We start from the raw sequence: 20,565 nt of genomic DNA, 5'->3' as shown, positions 1-20,565 counted from the left end.
CCATATGGTCAGGATCCACTCAGGAGCCTGGCTTGGCACTGGGCGCAGCCTCTCAGTGAGAACAATAGCCCAAGGAAACTTTATTACCTTTCCTTTACCTTTCTTACCAAATACATCTAATCTTATACCATTTTTAGTCCACAATTCTGATGTGATGGTATAAATCATCTGACAATTCATCAAAGGGGATCTTATTTGCTGTATTTTTTCCAGAAGGTTTTTTAGTTATACTCATATTTAACATATATAACCCTTCTAGTACTAAGTTGCATTTAGAAAATGTATACCATGACTGGCTAGACCAAATGATTTTATGAAAACAAAAAATGTACAGTGAAATAAATTTATATTTGCTACCATTATATCTACTTTGTTTTAATAGTGTAATCATTTGTACTTATAAGGGTAACCGTGGAGTGGATGGAGAACCTGGTCCCCGGGGAGTTGCTGGTGCAACTGTAAGTATCACTATATTTTTTAAATCTTAGATCATGTCAGTACAATTCACAGAACCAATTTAGGTCTGACACCTCCTACAACTGGCAGTTGGCTGAGCACAATGGGAGCAGCTGCATTGACCCAACATACATGATTATCATTTTACATTTTGCTTGTTTGATTTCTGAATGGATATTCATGGCCTTTGGGCATTTTTATTAACATGCAGGCTGATTATAAACATACAAGGCAAATCAAGTTGGCTTCATAATTGGTCCATGCACAGGCAGTGGTAGAACAAGATTGAATGTGTTGAGTTAAAAAATATATATATGTATATATTTTTTTTTTTAGGGTGACCAAGGCCAGCGAGGTTCAATAGGAGAAGCTGGACCCAAAGGTGAAAGAGTAAGTATATTTTTTACTTGCTCTTGAATAAATACAAATCTGCTGGCTTTTCTGATTCCCAAATTTGTCTTAGGCAGATAAATAAGTAATGCACAACATTTTATTAACATTTGCTTTTTTCAGGGAATTGCTGGACCAAGAGGAATTTCTGGAATGCCAGGATCTAAAGGGGAAGCGGTATGTTAATTTTACTAAACTAACTGGCAGTTTAAATCTACACAACCACAAACTTTCACTTCCCTTGTTATTAGAAGGTTATTGTGAAAATGATTTTGGTTGGCTTTTCCTCCATAGCACAAAATAACTTGAGTTGATGAACGTTGTTTTACCAGGTTTTAGTAGGCAGTGTAAACTTCCATATTACATAACACATGTGTTGGCATACCATCCATTAATCCAGTACTGTAAGTGGGATGTACAGTGTCTTGATATTTATACCCCTTGAAATTTTCCACATTTTGCCATGTTACAATCCCAATAAAATACATTTAAGTTTTTGGTTGTATGTGATAGACCAACACAAAGTGGCACATAATTGTGACGTGGAAGGAAAATGATAAATGGTTTTCGAATATATATTTTTTACAAATAAATATCTGAAAATGTCGGGTGCATTTGTATTCAGACCCCTTTACTTTGATAGCTCTAACTAAAATCTAGTGGAACCAATTGCCTTCAGAAATCATCTAATTAGTAAATAGAGTCCACCTGTATGTAATTTAATCTCAGTATAAATACAGCTGTTCTGTGAAGCCCTCAGAGGTTTGTTAGAGAACATTAGTGACCAAATGGCATCATGAAGGCCAAGGAACACACCAGACAGGTCAGGGATAAAGGAGAAGTTCAAAGCTTGGGATATTGTTTTTAGAACTTAACCCTGCTTTAAACAGCTCACGGAGCACTGTTCAATCCATCATCTGAAAATGAGTATGGCACAACTGCAAACCTACCAAGACATAGCCGTCCACTTAAACTGGCAGACCGGGCAAGGGGAACATTAATCAGAGAAGCAGCCAAGAGACCCATGGTAACTCTGGAGGAGTTGCAGAGATCCACAGCTCAGGTGGGTGAATCTGTCCACAAGACAACTATTAGTCGTGCATTCCACATATCTGGGCCTTTATTAAAGAGTGGCAAGAAGAAAGCCATTGTTGAAAGAAAGCCATAAAGTCCAGACCTAAATCCAATTGAGAATCTGTGGCAAGACATGAAAATTGCTGTTCACAGACACTTTTCATCCTATCTAACACAGCTTGACAAATTTTACAAAGAAATGTCACTCTCTAGATGTGCAAAGCTGGTAGAGACATCCCCAAAAAGACTTGCAGCTGTAACTGCATATTTATTAATTTACTTATTATTATTTATTAAAAAAAAATTAAAACCATTTATCATTTTCCTTCCACTTCACAATTATGTGCCACTTTGTGTTGGTCTATCACATAAAATCCCAATAAAATACATTTACGTTTTTTGTTGTAACATGACAAAATGTGGAAAATGTCAAGGGGTATGAATACTTTTCCAAGGCACTATAGGTGCTTGTTACAAATGCAAAACACCAGAGTGAGTTCTTACAACTCACTTACCAATTACATTGGTAAAGCATAGTAGGATATGTGAATCAGTATTAAGAATGAGTCTATGGTTTTTGTCCTATAAGTCTTCTGATGAGGTGGTTAATAAATAAAGTGTCACTTCTTTTCTGCGAGGACATCTTTTTCCTCAATACTTTATTTTGTAATTTTGGTTTCCCGTCTAGATAAAAACTACTTCTGGTGAACTGTATATTATACTACTGGACCCCCAGAAAAATACATGCTATGTCACTTAACTTTACTATTGATAAAGTAGTATATATGGAATCAATGTTGTATTATAACATTGGTGGCTGCCTTGACCATCCATGTTCCTATTATTTTCTCATGTGGTATTAGGTTGCATGAGATGGTGTTGCTATGTCATTACGCCATTGTAGCCTCACTGCCACTGATAACTTCATCACTAGAATAGAAAGTTAGTGACATTTCTTAATGAGGGCCCACACAGCAATATGAATGTGATAAGGCTTCTAGCTTGTTCACTCTATCCAAGTCTATAAAAATGGTTTTCTGTGGAATAATACCATAACTGGCTCAGTCACTGATCCTATGTAATGAATACTTGGTCATACTGTACATTAATAGCTAAGACTGTGGTTATTAATATCAGTCTGAAACAATTCACTTAAAGCAAGGTTGATATAAGTTCATCAATCCAACAAGAAAACTAGGGTGTACACAAAAAGTAAGGTGTAATTTATGCAGAAAATGTAAAGATCTGGGAATTCAAACACATAGATCTCAGCAGCGGGGTTCTCAAAAGACTTAAAAAAACGAATTAATTGATTTAACTCTCCAGCATCTGCCAACATTTTCAATGTCAGCTTAGAATGGACTGACTACTAAATGATTGCCAAGTACAAATAAATCATTACTATTATTTTGTACATGACTCATACCCAGCTAAACTCAAAACTCAACTATATGAGTTAGTTATTTAACCTCCCTGGCGGTATGATTCTTTCAGAAAAAACATGCTGAAAGCGGTACCATTATTTGCAAGGAAATTTGGCGTTTTATATTGTAGGTCTGTAATTTTTAGAAATAACTCACTTAAATCTGACCAAACAAGAATCTAATAGGCATCCCGGGTATGACATTTTTTTAAAAACAAAATTATAAATTATAATATAATAAATAATTATAAATAATTATAACAAATAATAATATAATTATAATAAAAATTATTCAATAATGTAATCAAATTAAAATCACTGAAATTTGCTCAGTTGCAGAATTGTTGCTGTCATTATTTTATTTTTTTTATGACGAATTTCCCCACAAATCGCTATCGCACAATTCTGCAAGTGATTATAATTTATTATCGCTGTTTTTTAGCTTATCTAAAACTATTTTTGACATAAAGGGACACTTTTGGTTGCTATGGACAATCTACAGTTTGCAGGGAGAAAGAAACGTTTTTATTATATAAAATGACATGCATGACACAGGACAGACCACTAGGGACAGGGGGTGTGTGTTTTTTTTACATACAGTACTGTAATCTATAAGATTACAGTATACTGTATGTAAGGTGTTTGTTTACGTTTTTGAATTTGGCGCCGTTCTCCGTCCCCGTGCGTCGTAACGTCGCAGGGAACGGAGATCGGCGTCACACGGAGGCACTATGTGAATCGAGCGAGGTCCCGCTTGCTCACACAGCGCGGTGGCATCGCTGGATCCAGGGACAAGGTAAGTAAAAAGTGCCTGTGGATCTAGCGAGGCAAGCCCGAGACTGACTCGGGGTTACCGATCGTAGCAGGAAAATCTAACCCCGAGTCAGTCTCGGGAACACCGCCAGGCAGGTTAAATGGATGAATGCTAATGTGCCATTCAAATAGTTTTTTATGAAGACTTCCTACTATAGTCCAAACATTTTAGTAGAGTTGGCTATTGTTGATCAAGCTCACATTCAAATCAACGCATTATTTTTGCTTTAAGTAACGTTTTTTATTCAGTTTTAATTGCATATATTGAAATATATTAATAATTGTGCTTGTTCTATTATAAATACATAGCAATGTAAATACCCAGATTGATCAAAGATCACTAAAACATATTTTTTCTTTAGGGCTTGCCAGGCGTGGATGGTCGAGATGGAATCCCTGGAATGCCAGCAGCAAAGGTAAATTGAAAAACAATAAACACACAGTGTGGTACCAGTATTCATAATAGCTTGATGTAAAGCTGGCTTATTAAGACCTAAAGCAAGCCAAACACTAGGGGATATGTCACAATTAATAAATCAAAGTCTGAACCACTTGCATTCCTGTGATAAGGTCTGTGTAAGGGAAGATTACTGCTCTATGATGCACTATGTACAGTATATATCATCGTTGCACAAAGTAAATGGGTATGTTTGTTTATTGTTTATAACTGGAACAAAGGCAATCATATGGATATAATGAAAACAATTACGATAATACATAAGGATTTCATTGGAGTGTCACTTATCTCTTTAGCACTTCAATATAATCAATGATATTACTGCTACCATATATCAAATACATGACATTAATGTCACGAAACACATGACTTATTTTAATATCCCATTCTATAATGCTTATTTCAAATGCAATGAGTGTTATAAAGTGTGGAACATTTGATGTAGAATTCTACAAATGACAAGGTTAATGATAGCTTAGAAGTGTCACTAGTCTATGAATAGAACTTGATTGATCCTTCCCATTATTATACCATTAGAACCTATTCTGGCATTACGTGCTGATGATAATGGTTTAAAAGAGGTGTAAAGCAGTTTGTTACAATGATGTTACAGCCTCATAACCAATATGACACCTAAAACCATTACAAAGATTAAATGTACATGTTTTGCTTTTATTCACTTTAATGAAATCCTAATTCTTCAAATGTGGTTTACACACTTATAAATTCTTTAATACTGGCTCCCAGAGCCTGAATGGAAACAAAAAAGTCAATTGGTCCTTAAATAAAAGAGCTATTGTGCAGTTAGGAGTATTATAAATATATATTTAAATATTTTTTTTATTGCTCAGCCAATCTTAGAGCTGATATTATTACATATATTACATAATTATACAGATACTCTTTGAAATATACAATTATATGAACGGGGAATAGTTATGAATGGAGAATAGATGTGTCACATTTGTGTATATAGAAAATAGTAAAGCTTCCTCTGCATACGTGTTTTTTTGAACAATCTCCATGACAGGTTTCATAATGATCAGTAAAGGTAAAATACATAAAATGAAAATGCTTTTATAAAGAGGAATGCATATGATGTAAAAAAAAAATCACCCACTATAAAATAAAAAAATGTGTATTAGAGCAATTTTGAAGTGTCCTCACTTGTATTTAGGGCTTGGCCTGGTGAGTCTTATTTACAGTACATATAGAACTACTTAGACTTTCCTGTTTCTCTGCTGTAAAATATACAATTATATCTGCAAGTTACAAAATGCTTACTTTAACTAATCTACCCATAGGAGATATTTTAGTTGTAGGTGCATAGGTCAGCCTATGGCTTGCTAATATGCCTTGGATACTTCAGCACTCAGCGGCAGGATCTCCCTGCCTACATTCCTGACTTTGACCCTATCTAGCTTGGAACTGTGAATGCTCTTGTCCACCATTTGTTTGTTTCAGACTATCTGTTTGCATCCTCTATAATCTTAAATGAAAAGTTCAACAGGGAGCATGAGACCCTTTTATAATGGCCACAGAATGTATGCAGACCTAGGAGCCCAAAGAAATCATAAAAATCATTTGATTTTAATTTAAAAAAATGTATTTATTTAATCTAGGGTGATTCTGGAGAGCCTGGCGCCCCTGGAGAAGCTGGTCTACAAGGATTGCCAGTAAGTTTTTTTCTATATACATATCTATTTGCATTTAGAAGTATCTCATGGAGCAAATATTTACTTTTTAACACAATAACTGTATAAATAGCTAAGAAATGCTGTTCAAGCTTTGAACAATTCACCAACATGTTTCACATTGCGATTTTCTTATGTTGAGTGCTACTAGATTATTATATCCAGAATTAAAGTGGAACACCAGGTAAAAGGTTTAGCTTTGGATAGCACGTGGAAGGGTTTGAACTTACATTTTTGTCCGATTTGTCTTTATTTTCTTCTCACACTTCCTGTTCTAGTGACTGCCTGGTGCCGCTAGCCAGAAAATTAGGGGAAATCTCTGCAATGCGAAGATTTTGACATCTGTGGCAGGTGCAGGTGGAGGTCCCCAAATACAGAAAGTGTGGGTTTGGTTACAGGCAACTGCACCCACACGGATGTCAAATTGGGAGCAGCATTTGTGTCCATGCCGCCACCGTGTCCCAATTATATCAATGGAACTGCCTGCATGGGGATGCACAGAAACTCTGTGCAATCCTGTTTGGGTAAACATGGCCTTCACAATGGCATATATTGTGAATGAGGCTTAATGCACTTGCATTTGTTTTCCTTTACAATATTATCCTTTATTGATATGGCTCATGCTAAGATGTCTGGCTGCAGAGTGGCAATCTAAGCATTAGGGTGACCACTAAACATAATTTGGGGTTTTACTTGTGCTATGGGTTTGTTATGAATCCTTGGGATCCACGAAACTCACAAATTATGGACCTTTTGCTGAAAAACTTTGCATTCACAAGAACCAATAATTTAAATGAATGGGTAATCCAACCCCTTTCAATAAAAGAGTGGGCTCACAGCAGCCATATTAGTATGTTTTGGAGCTGTTGGGCAGAGCTGAAAATAGTGCTTAGGGAGAGATACTGTTTTTAATGTATTTAGGCATTGGTACATGATCCCCATGGCAGTGCCCAGCTTTCCACCTTTACCTTTTCGACAATAGCTTGCTTATTAGCTCTAAAAAAGGCCATACTCGAACAACAAGATTCATCCCCATGTGATGAAACGCAGTAAATAAGAAACACTCATGAAAGAAAAAAAGAAAAAGTTTATTAGGATGAAGACAGCCGCAGTTAATTAAAGGGATTAGCCAATATAATAATAATAATACAAATGCAAAGAGGAAACTTATAAAAAACATAATGGACCTAGCTTTAGCTGCTCAGGCGGACCTTAACCACTGTATATCATAATCGTAATTATTTCAGCTCTAAGCTGAATAACCATTGCCTCCCTAATAAAATTGTAACAGTAATTAACACCAAAATTATTACAAGTGTTAAGGCAGGAAGGAGAAGAGCTGTACGATGCTCTGACTCCAATGCCTAACAGGAATCCATTGGCAGCCTAATTAAAGGGGAATCCACACTATCTGCAGAGAAAGCTGAAATTCAATTGGTTAGAAATCCTGTCTCTTTGAATGGATGACAGCAGTCCAATGAGGTGGCTGTCGCTATGCAAATACCACCTTTTACACTTGCTGCTTTAAAATAAAGAGCAAGTGGTTACTAGCCCCCCCCACCCAATTTATTTATTTATACATTTTTTAACAACCTTCAACCTTATCACGTGGTCACTTTGCTATAGTTGCCTTTCATTCGATTTTAAGCCCCCGTTCACACCTAGGCGTATATACGCCTGTAGTGTGACGCCGCTGCACCCCCGAGACGCCAGAGGGATGATTTAACATGCACCTCTATGGAGATGGTTCACATCTCCACGCCGAACGCCGTACGCCTGCCGCCTGAAAAAAAGTCCCGGACCTTTTTTTCAGGCGGCTTTCGGCGTTTGGCATAGGAGATGTGAACCATCTCCATAGAGGGGGTGAAGGCTGCATTCGCAATCGCTGTGTTTTGTCGCCGCAAATCACGGTACAAAACGCTGCTATTTGTAGCCGCAATTCGCGGGACAAAATGCCGCGATTTTGTACGCCGAGGTGTGAATGCAGCCTAAAAGGTTTGCTGCAAAGTTTGCTAACTCCAAGCAACAGTTGCAAAACTGTTTGCAAAACTGAACCCAGGTAGTTTTGTTCATCCCTAATGACCATAGATACGCTTTAAAAGTGATAAACTTGCTTCAAGGCATGACAGAAGCTAGATATTCACTTGTGCACATCTAGCTTCTCTCTTGTCATAAAAAGTTTATTAGTATAGTCCTCTTTTTAAAATGTGCATCGCATACACGTTTTAAAGTTTGGAGATAATGTGCAGAATGAAGTGGCAATATGTTGTTTAGTTTTATTTAAGCTTTAAAACTGCCCCATGAGAGCCATGGGTGGATGAAATTACATTTTCAATGCCTTTATGCTGCAAACAAAATGTACTAATTGACTGTTGAGTTTTCATTTTTATAAAATAGATAATATAACACTATTTTGTGGCATTCTGTGTTCATGTGAATAGATTTTTTTGAGTTAATTTTTATTATACTATTGGTAGCTGTTGCATTATAATACAAAATAGATTAGTTGCATTTGAAATAAAAGACCAGGTGAGCAGCATAGAGCATCATATGGCCATTCAGTGCAGGATTTTTATTAAGAAAGTGTGACCAAAAAATATACGATCATTCATCAGTCTTTCATTCATCACTGTACTCTGCCATCTTTTCTTGCAAAACATGTTTGCAGTCGGTTGTAAGTGTCTAATTAATGCCACTCATCATGTCTCACTTCAACTGCTGCAAAATGTTCCAATTTGGCATCCTAATAAACCATATGTTCCCTCTTGAGTCTATACAAAACACTGCTACTAGGCTCATCCATCTAAGCCGCCACAACCTGCCTTGCCAGCCCGCCATACAAATCTATTCCATTCTTTCCAGTTATGCTTCACATTAAAGTCCCCTGTGACACAGACAGCAGGTTAAAACGCTGCGCATTGGCTTCATTTTAGTAACCAAGTACATTATATAAATAAGCTGCCAAAAAAAATTAACACCTATACAGGAATAACAACAGTGATAAGTACACCCGTCCTTTAAAAAAGTTCCAATATATGAAGGTTTTGCTGGTTTCCTACAAAATTTTATTTACAGCCGATTGGTCACCAAACATTTTCTCATACAGTTATTGCATTGCTCAAAGTTACAACTGTTAGATAACATATTTGAAGTCAATAAAGTCAATATATGTATAAGATATTACATAAAATGAAGAGTCACCTGCAATAATTACAATATTATAATAGCATTTTTGAACTAGATCTTTCAGTAACTCTACAAGCCAGCAAGAATAAATTCCAAAACAGCTGTATATTTAAAAATGGGGGAAAAAACTGACAAGTGACTTGTCTAGTTTGTTGTAGGTAGGAGGAAGCTTTTCCTCAGTCTCCTCTCTTCTAGTGGTTGTGACATTTAGGCTGGCTTCACACATATGCGAATTGGATGTGGATTTCCCAGCATCCAATTTGCATGACAGGTAAGTGTGACACATGTCCGGGGTGGTCGCGGTCCAGATTGAAAAAGGGTCCAGTGCATGTTTGGGTCCGGTGCGAGGGGGGTCCAGTTCAGTCAGGCAAAAATTCTGACCTGAATCACACCTTAACCGGTAAACAGACATGCACCAGACCCCAGGCACAAAATTGTGGCTGCACATGTCTGAACCCGGCTTGAAACTATGCAGAAGGTTACAAGGGGAGATGTTACAACAGGGGGCTGATCTGAGTTAGACATTTGTAAATACAACCAAGAAATGCATTAAGCCTTTGTCAGGAAAAGATTGCCTAATTAATGAAGGTTATAGATACCTGTAAGTGTTATACCCACATATTAGTATATATGCAGTTAACATTAAAAAAATATATATCTGTTAGGTCCACTAATAATTTTTTGCAGTATGCCAAATGATTGTAAAGCTATGAGCTGAAAATAGTAATAATGAATTGCTAGAAAACTTCCAACAAGAAATACAAATTCATTGTATAATATGTTATAATCAGTTCTACATCATTAGGCTATGTGCAGTGATCTGTAACTTATTGATTACATATGACCCACATCTTCCAGTTGTACAGTTAGCTATTTTGTAGTGGGACCCTTTTATCTGTACAGGTACCAACAAAGGTGGCCTTTAAGCATCCTAGATGATATCTAATAATTAGAAGTACATGGAGTGCAGAATTATTAGGCAAGTTGTATTTTTGAGGATTAATTTTATTATTGAACAACCATGTTCTCAATGAACCCAAACAACTCATTAATATCAAAGCTGAATATTTTTGGAAGTAGTTTTTAGTTTGTTTTTAGTTTTAGCTATTTTAGGGGGATATCTGTGTGTGCAGGTGACTATTACTGTGCAGAATTATTAGGCAACTTAACAAAAAAAAAATATATACCCATTTCAATTATTTATTTTTACCAGTGAAACCAATATAACATCTCAACATTCACAAATATACATTTCTGACATTCAAAAACAAAACAAAAACAAATCAGTGACCAATATAGCCACCTTTCTTTGCAAGGACACTCAAAAGCCTGCCATCCATGGATTCTGTCAGTGTTTTGATCTGTTCACCATCAACATTGCATGCAGCAGCAACCACAGCCTCCCAGACACTGTTCAGAGAGGTGTACTGTTTTCCCTCCTTGTAAATCTCACATTTGATGATGGACCACAGGTTCTCAATGGGGTTCAGATCAGGTGAACAAGGAGGCCATGTCATTAGTTTTTCTTCTTTTATACCCTTTCTTGCCAGCCACACTGTGGAGTACTTGGACGCGTGTGATGGAGCATTGTCCTGCATGAAAATCATGTTTTTCTTGAAGGATGCAGACTTCTTCCTGTACCACTGCTTGAAGAAGGTGTCTTCCAGAAACTGGCAGTAGGACTGGGAGTTGAGCTTGACTCCATCCTCAACCCGAAAAGGCCCCACAAGCTCATCTTTGATGATACCAGCCCAAACCAGTACTCCACCTCCACCTTGCTGGCGTCTGAGTCGGACTGGAGCTCTCTGCCCTTTACCAATCCAGCCACGGGCCCATCCATCTGGCCCATCAAGACTCACTCTCATTTCATCAGTCCATAAAACCTTAGAAAAATCAGTCTTGAGATATTTCTTGGCCCAGTCTTGACGTTTCAGCTTGTGTGTCTTGTTCAGTGGTCGTCGTCTTTCAGCCTTTCTTACCTTGGCCATGTCTCTGAGTATTGCACACCTTGTGCTTTTGGGCACTCCAGTGATGTTGCAGCTCTGAAATATGGCCAAACTGGTGGCAAGTGGCATCTTGGCAGCTGCACGCTTGACTTTTCTCAGTTCATGGGCAGTTATTTTGCGCCTTGGTTTTTCCACACGCTTCTTGCAACCCTGTTGACTATTTTGAATAAAACGCTTGATTGTTCGATGATCACGCTTCAGAAGCTTTGCAATTTTAAGAGTGCTGCATCCCTCTGCAAGATTTCTCACTATTTTTGACTTTTCTGAGCCTGTCAAGTCCTTCTTTTGACCCATTTTGCCAAAGGAAAGGAAGTTGGCTAATAATTATGCACACCTGATATAGGGTGTTGATGTCATTAGACCACACACCTTCTCATTACAGAGATGCACATATCCTAATATGCTTAATTGGTAGTAGGCTTTCGAGTCCATAAAGCTTGGAGTAAGACAACATGCATAAAGAGGATGATGTGGTCAAAATACTAATTTGCCTAATAATTCTGCACTCCCTGTATAGCATTAACAATATGTTACAAGATCTCCATGTGCACCTCTATGTATGCCATTGTTTTGCTCCTTTCCATTTGAACAGCATTTGTAATGTGTGACAGATAGCGTTAAAATTCATGATACATTATATTTTCATACAGTCAGAAATGTTGAATTTTTTATTTTCACTCTTTTTCTAAAGTGCATGCAATTGATAATCAGCACAAGCTGTCAAATTAGGTAATTTTTTTTCAAAGGTGTATAAATCTGAACTACCATTTTTATGTGTTTTTAGGGTTTGCCAGGCAATCCAGGCGCAAAAGGAACTTCTGGAGAGAAGGTAACACTGCTAATATAGCTTCTTATTATATCATTTTTTTAATGAGTGTTGCTTTGAATATGTATAAGTGCTGCAAAGCAGGTGTTCTGTTAATACTATAAAAAAAATCATCTTTTCACTTTATTTGGCAGCCAAGGTTGACATTCTAAAACTGCCAAAAATGTAAATGCTGTCTTATTGCAACTATGGGAACACTAGGGGCAAAGCTCAACACTCTGATGGGCACTCTTGTTGACTAATAGGAATTTATAGGAGGCAGAATGGCATGGGCAAGCTTCCCTACTTTCAGGGTCAAACATTTACTTGTCAGAAAAGTCTGTGATTCTGCCATGACAGGAAGGTCTGGGAGGCTTTTGTAGGTATGCACAGGCAACTATCCTGCACTCCATACCTGCAGCAGTTTGCACCCTTTCTACCAGTGGAATAACCTGTGTACTTACACAGGCTGCAGGCACCTAGTAAAATCCAGATACAGTATTGAAGGTTCTGTCCCATCTAAGACACTTTGGAACCCTCAAGTTCCATGCCCCAATCCTGGACTATAGAATCTGGAAAAAATAACGCTTTCTCCACTCAGAAACAATAAGCCTTAATGTGAATCCTGAGTTATTTCCACAGTGGCAGGGTCACTATATATATGGATAGTATTTTAAGTTCCCCTTTAGGTGATTGTTTGTGGTATTGGGGCATCCAGTGTTCTCTAAGTGCTCTTGGCATAGTATATTACCCTGAATGATACGAAGAGGAATGTTGTATATCTTTCAAATATTTTTATTGAGGATAATACAGTACAATTAATCATACAAGATTTCGTAAATAAAAGAAATACAAGTATGAAAAACAGAGCTTCCCAATAGCTATACAGAAACTATATATTTTGTTTAATTAAACCACTCAAATGAAATTAAAGAAATACGGTAAACATTTTTCGAAAGTTTATCACTGTGAATGCAACTTTAGGCTGGGGAACTATAAAGGTGGCTATAAATATGAAGTCTTTCAATATTTATTTCCATGTCGTTCTCCCCTTTGCAGCTTTGCAGAAAGATGGGCTTCAGTTGTGCCCAGGGAGATCTTTTAGCAGTAAATTGGAGCCAAGTCATAAGCCATTAAGTCATAAGTCATTAGTCATAAGCGTTCGGTAGACTACTAGACATTATGGGCCGTTGTGCACCTTCCTCCTGTACAGTAAACAGTTTTAAGAAAACCAAGCTAACACACCTGTGTTTAAAACTCTTCCGCTTGCCATGTAAGATAATTGAACAGTGTAACCATTGTCAAGGCAACTATGTGTGCTGATACTCCAATGAGGTCATTGACATCTCATTTATTCGGCCATGGGAATCAACAAACATCACCCTTCCTGACAGCCACTCATGTCTAATGCGTTTCACCTGGATGGGCTTAATTGTAGAGACTGCCTCATGCCTCTGATGGTTGAAAAAGCAGAGATGTCAGTAACATCATCGGATTCAGACTGTGGCCATTGTGTGTAGGTAGACTGTGGATGTGATCCTAGGATTGGTACCTGGCATCTGCAGCAAGTGGAACTTGGGAGTGTTCACATACAGTATATGTGAGAATGTGGTTATGATCAGTGAGATATAAATAAATTAATAGATTGATCTGAAAAGTAGACTTTGGTTATCTCTTGGTCTAGTTTTGTGCACCTGCATCAGAGTATACTTAATGTCATTTTGTGAAGAAGACATGGAGAAGATATATAATCATTGACCCTTAGGAATTCTGAATGCCTTTAAAGGCAAAGAAGATTTTTATAGAGCACCAATTTCAGTTACGGTATTTAGTTCATTAGTTTATATCAGTTCAATGCAACATTTACAGGTTTCCTTTCTAGGCTTAATTTGCGAGCACCAGGGTTCGGCCCCAGTCATGCTGATTCCCCATGCAAATTGAGTCATTCAATACTGTATATTGAACTCGTAATGTGCTCCAAAGCAGTTCACTTCGACTTTAAAAAAACATGTCTCCCGAGGTCTGAAGAAACCAATCAGACTGCTGTATTTGTTATGATGAAATTGTTGCCCTTATTTATACTTTTTATGAATGTGCATGAAGGCAATCATGTAATAAAGACAGGTATATCTATAATGATATGCCCCTTGTCAATTTTACTAAATATAAGACTCTGACTGATTGCCTCATTGAAAGTGGTACACCAGGGCATGTGAATATAAAATGAACTGGTAGGTGGTCTTCTAGGAACGCTTTATCAATTCTGTTCTAGCAGGCAGACCAGTAAAGTATAGAAAAATTAGAACCATCTCTTCACTCCACCTTGTCCACTATACGTGATAGATTCAGCAATTCTTTATGATAACATTTTTTTCTACATTTAAAAAGTGTATTAAAAACATAAGTGAATGTTAAATGTGTAATTTGAATGCTATATTTGTAAAGACATCTGAAAAGAAAACAATGTAAGAATGAAATAGTACCAGTAGCAGACTTTGGTTTTCAGACTGACATATGTTCTAAGTAGAGATGTAAAACTTTGAATTATTATTTCTAAACTTTTGCTTTTTATTTTCTTTAGGGTAATTCTGGTGCCCCTGGTGTACCTGGCCTAATGGGGAACTCTGGTAAACCTGTAAGATTGAATTTATATTTTCCTGTAATAATTTTGCTGTATATTTTTTAAAGATGTAAAAAAAATACTTTAGTTTTAAATAGTTACATTCTCTGTAAAAAAAATGTTCCTACCCTCTGTGTCCCGTTGGGGAAACGTTCCTTTACTTCCTAACCTAGAGACTAGACAAATAAAAGGAAATATTTGCAAGATCAGTCCCCTTGTAGACAGTTGGCACCAGCTGGATGTCCATGTTGGAATATTTCACCTCACCCCTTGTTCAGGCGACAGCTGTAAAATATTGAATTTCTATCAGGTGACAAAGGTCACAAGGAGAAATTGAAAGTGGGTACATAGACAGCAATGAAAACCCCACAAAGTTTCCCTCCCCTTTTTTACTATATATTTGCTTAATTTCTGTATTAGCGTATTACAATGAAAGACTGCTTAGAAGAATATTGTAATTTAAGGTTTTCTTGTGTGATAATGTCATATCAAAGACAATCTCTGAATTTGTGTGTTTTTTATGCTTTTGTTAAAACCAGGGTGATCAAGGACCACAAGGCGAGGTTGGGCCAAGAGGACCCATTGGACCTCCAGTAAGTGGATAAATAATTTTAAAAATATTATTCTATTTTAAAAATGTTCATCATTTTCAACAAACTATAGAGTGAAGAGATTGAGAGATATATACCGTCTTTAATCTCGTACTGTGCATTAACCTATTCTGTTGGTTGAAATGCCTACTGGAGTAAGAAAACATGTATCTTATTTCTTCTTACTCTTTTAATAATTCAACCCTCATGAATTATTCAGCATTATTCTGTTGTAATAAAAAAAGATCTTCATCTTGTGCATCCTATGTTCATACCGCATCATCTATTAAAGTGGTAGTAAACCACCAAAAAAATTAATTGGACCTCTGCAGGATAATATCATAAAGGGCTAGTATGCATCGCATTCTAACACATTATGACAGACTTACCTTAAAATGAAACCCACCCGTGGCGTGCTGTCATCTTCCTTTCAGGTTTGCGGGCTCTGTCCATTTGAATAGCAAGGCTGCAATGACGTCACTCCTGCACCTGTGAATGGGAATCATGGCTGTGGCACAGCTCTCTAAATGGGCCGCATTCTACTATCTTCCTTAATAGTGTGCAAATTTACTGTGCCTACAGGTAAGCCTTATTATAGGCTTACCTGTAGATATAAATAAAAAAGCTGATTTTACTACTGCTTTTGGCAAAATTACTTCTCATGATGCAAAATGTGATCTACAGTAAAGGCTACCCATAGATGGACTTTGAAACCTGCTTTTGATTGCAGCATACACACTGTGAATGAGTTACCTTTCTAATAAAAGAAAATAAACACTCATTTATCAGCCATAAGGTAAGGGTTTTCTAGATATTGTAGACAATTTACTAAAGGAGTAAAGCATGTTCACTTTGCAAAGCATATTTTTACTTTGCAAGGACACTTTTATTTAAAGTAGATTAGTGAATGAGGTGAAGTTGTACTGACATTTATCGTCCAATCTTGTACAATCAAAAACATTTTTTTCATTGCATATGCCAGGGTATTCTATGCAAAGTAAATGTAAATTTTCACTACATTCACCAAGCTAAGGGAAAATTATTTTTGCAAAGTGAACATGCACTGCTCCCTTAGTAAATCAGCTACGTTGGGGGGACTAAAGCTAACAACAGTGGCACCTGTTTAGTATTGCTTGACCATTACCCCTATTTGTACCCATTATCTTATTTTAGACACAGCTTGCCCATAACAGAATTTACTAATAATATAGTCCTTCTGTCCTTATCAACAAATAATCTACCTTGGTGATTAACTGAAATAATTTCTTTGCCTTTGTGTTTATACACATACTGATTAGTCATTATGAAAATAGTTACAGTTACAGAAAGTTTTTAACTATTCTATATTTAAACTGTATTTTATATTTATAATTTAACTTGCACAGTTAGACAACTTTAAAGAGAATCTTTTACCAAGAAAATAACTTTTGGACATACAGCAGCAGTCCATTAATTAGATAAAGTTTCAAGTTTCTAACAAGCCTGTCAGTGTCTGGTTTAATATTGAATAATTATATGCAGTGTTCAGGCACATAGTCGTGTCAGGAGCTCACTACTTTATCCAGCTTTCTGAACAGATTTAAATTGAAGGTTCCAAAATCCGTGATTTTTTACTGTTGAGTAAACCAAAATGGCAACAGAACTCAAATATAAACATTATTACTCCATCTGCCATGAATTTCCCCTTAACCAGAGGATTAATCGTTTTTAGAACCTCAGCTGTGCAACCCAGTGCAATCAAACATGGCCATCACATGGGTGTATGCTATAGTACACCCATGAGAACGCGGCCTTAGGTTCATCTGTTCAGTAAAAATAGACTAGGGTCAAAGATGAAAGAGAGAAGCAACTGTACTGCAATAGAATAGTATAGATTATTATAATAACAGAAGGAATGGTATTTGGGATAGATGCACTATCAAATTGTATTCAATGTATTCATTTATTAGGATTCACTATACCTGTTCACCAAGTAAGCTGCATTCCCACACCATCTTTTTGGGGAAACAGTGGTGAGCTTTAAATTGGGGGTACATATCCCTCCACTTTGTTCAATGCTCCTGGCTAATGCTGAAGGGCATAGTTACTACATTAATGTAACAGGTGTTCTGCTTGCCTGCAGTTCTCTTATCACTGGGGTAAACAAGCCATATGCCTAGGGGATTACTATACACAAGATAGGCAACCTTTGATTGGTGTAAATTATACTATTCTTTTAAAAGGATGCACAGCAGAAGTTCTTTTTCCCTTCACAAACTTTGTAGTTAACTTGCCAAAGAAGTAGACAATGTTCTTTTATCATCATAATTACTCACTTTGTACTATAAATACAGTTTACTTTGAATACTCAGGCACGTTTAAATAACATTATTTTTCTTGCATGTTTGAAGTGAACACAGCTTCACTTTATTAATTAGGCTATAAAATGTTCTTAATATTACTATACAGGATTAATATTGCACAACACTTTTCAATATAAGGGAGACAGTACAGTTACAATGATGGTACAAAAGGTAATAACTGTGAAGGATGAGCTGATAGAAGAATTCAAAGTTCAGTTGTTAGGTGGAAGCAGGATAGGCTTCCCTGAAGGGATGAGTTTTCAGGGATTGCTTAAAGGTGGCCAGAGTAGGAGATAGCCAGACAGATATGGGTAGAGAGTTCCAGGGATGGTAGAGACTTCGGAGAAGTCCTGGAAATGAGCATGGGAGGAGGAGACAAGAGAGCTAGCGAGTAGGAGGTCTTGGGTGGACCAGAGAGGACAGTTTGCATGCTAGATCTAGCTTGAGGCAGAGTTGTGAATTGCTTTGTATGTTGTTGTTAGTATTTTGGCTCCAATTCACTGGGCAACTGTAATCCAGTGGAGGGATTGGCAGATACTGAGTGGTTGGTAAGGTATATGAGTCTGTCAGCAGTATTCATGATAGACTAAAGGGGGGGGGGGAACCTACGTAGAGGTAAGTCTATAAGAAGGGAGTTGCAATAGTCAAGGCGAGAGATAACAAGAAAGTAAATGAGTAGCTTGGTGGTTTCATTCATTAAAAAGGGACACATTTAGAGATGTTACAGAGGGGAAGTCTACAAGCTTTTGACTGTCATTAGATTTGAGGCTAAAAGGACAGGTCAGAGTCCAGTATTACACCTTTCACCCTGGCGTGGGGAAGGGACTATTCTTTGTAATATCAATTTTGACGGAAAGCTCAGAGAAGAGGGTACATTAGGTACAAGAATTTGAAGAAGTGGTGTGACATCCATGCTGATATGTCAGTTAGTAAGTTAATAAGTTAGTAAGTCAGTAAGGTGATGAGTACAAATGCACTAGGAGACATTCACATACTCACTATTCAACTCCCCATCAACCCTTTGTCTCTGATTGAAACCTTATACATATCTATAGAGAAGTAGGCTGAGAGATGGGGAATGGGTCACTATGCTGATTTATTCATGTGGGTGTGTAATGTCTGTGCTATAAACAGGTTTTTTTTAACAGGAGGTAAGGATAAAGCAGAAAAACTATTTTACAAAATGTGAATCCTTACCATAATAATTAAATCAAATATATACAAAACCACTATACAGTCCTTCAATATTAAGAGCATCCTCAACCCTCCCAATCCCCTCCAACGAAAGGTGGACCACTAGATCAGATTATGGGCTACTGACCTGTGTATTGAAAATCGCAAACAGAAAACAAATATGCTTGTAAATGTTTTCTTTTTATGTATATGTGCATGGAAAGCTTAAATATACATACCCCAAGCCAGGGATATTATATACCATTTTAATGCATATGTCGTCTGTTTATCATACAGCACATATGCTGGTGTTTACTCATTACAGTGCTATTCCTATACCACCATCTGTTACAAACATTCTGATTTATTTCAGCATTATATCAAACCAAGTCATGGCCCCATGTTTGTTGCTTCGAAGCAAATTAAACTTTTCATAATGAGTTTAAAGTGTAAGTTCTTCTTGACCTAAAACAGCTGGACAACTCTTTGTAGTACTAAATCTATCAAAAAGGGAATTATTATTAGTGAAAATTAGAAAGATAGGAGGCTTACATGGAAACTATTATTTCCATTGGGTGCAGATTATAATTATTACATACTTTACATAAAAAGTGACTTTCAATGTGACTTTGTCTTCTTGCATACATGAACTCTGTGTGCAAGATATGTCTACAATATGCCAGTGCAATCAGCATTTTTCAGAATGACTGCTGATGTAAAACAGTTACAGATTGTACTTTAAAAACATGCACTTAGTTTAGTTATCCACATGAACCAAAGCTGACCTATTGACTATTACTGACATACTGTAAGATAAAACAAACTACATAACAATAAAATATGGCTTCCCTCATGTATAGTTACAAAACGACCCATTATTTAGGTTTTTAAAACATTTGCACAGTTATAAACTTTACATTTTTCACATTACCTAGAAACAAAATATACTACAGATTCTCTGTCTATAAAGGCCCACATAAAACGACAGTTTCCTAATTATAGAGTTTGAACCAAATAAGCAATGCCTCGTACACACGACCAGTTTTTCCATCTGGAAAACTGTCCATGTGTATGCTCCATGGCAGTTTTTCCGACAGAAAAATGCCGGGAATCATGGCAGGAAAAAAGAGAACATGTTCTCTTTTTTCCTGCCGCGATTCCATGCGGTCTTTTTCCTGTCAGTTTCCTTATGAGAAACACTGTGGTGGAGCATACACACGACTGGGATTCCCGGCCAAAGCTCTCACCGCAGTTTTCTCGACGGGAAAACCTCTGGTGTGTACACAGGGAAAGTGACCGAGCAGGTTCTCAGTTTTCCCCCGAGATTCCCGGTGGACTTTTAACTGCCGGGAATCCTGATCGTGTGTACGGGGCATCAGTAATCATTTTCGTTTAACAAAATATATTTAAAATATACATCTTCAAATTGATGAAAAATTCATTATTAGTTTTACAAAAATGCTAGAAACCTCATGTGATTTTACTTTTAGGTCTGGATATTCAGATTTTCATCACTAATACATGTAATGTTGCATA

The 20,565-nt window shown here is 36.9% G+C and overlaps 1 protein-coding gene across 1 annotated transcript in view; it reads left to right on the top strand.

The window, feature by feature from the left end:
* COL9A1 (collagen type IX alpha 1 chain) overlaps window positions 1-20,565 on the top strand; it is a 184,884-nt gene that overhangs the window by 110,281 nt on the left and 54,038 nt on the right. The window contains exons 21-28 of the mRNA XM_040349913.1: window positions 405-458; window positions 793-846; window positions 970-1,023; window positions 4,519-4,572; window positions 6,236-6,289; window positions 12,284-12,328; window positions 14,886-14,939; window positions 15,464-15,517. Of these exons, the coding sequence (XP_040205847.1) occupies window positions 405-458; window positions 793-846; window positions 970-1,023; window positions 4,519-4,572; window positions 6,236-6,289; window positions 12,284-12,328; window positions 14,886-14,939; window positions 15,464-15,517 (423 nt within the window). The remainder of the gene's footprint in view (window positions 1-404; window positions 459-792; window positions 847-969; window positions 1,024-4,518; window positions 4,573-6,235; window positions 6,290-12,283; window positions 12,329-14,885; window positions 14,940-15,463; window positions 15,518-20,565) is intronic.

This window comes from Rana temporaria, chromosome 4 (genome assembly GCF_905171775.1).
Source record: "Rana temporaria chromosome 4, aRanTem1.1, whole genome shotgun sequence".
Classification (NCBI taxonomy): domain Eukaryota; kingdom Metazoa; phylum Chordata; class Amphibia; order Anura; family Ranidae; genus Rana; species Rana temporaria.
This window is presented reverse-complemented; position numbering and strand designations above follow the sequence as displayed.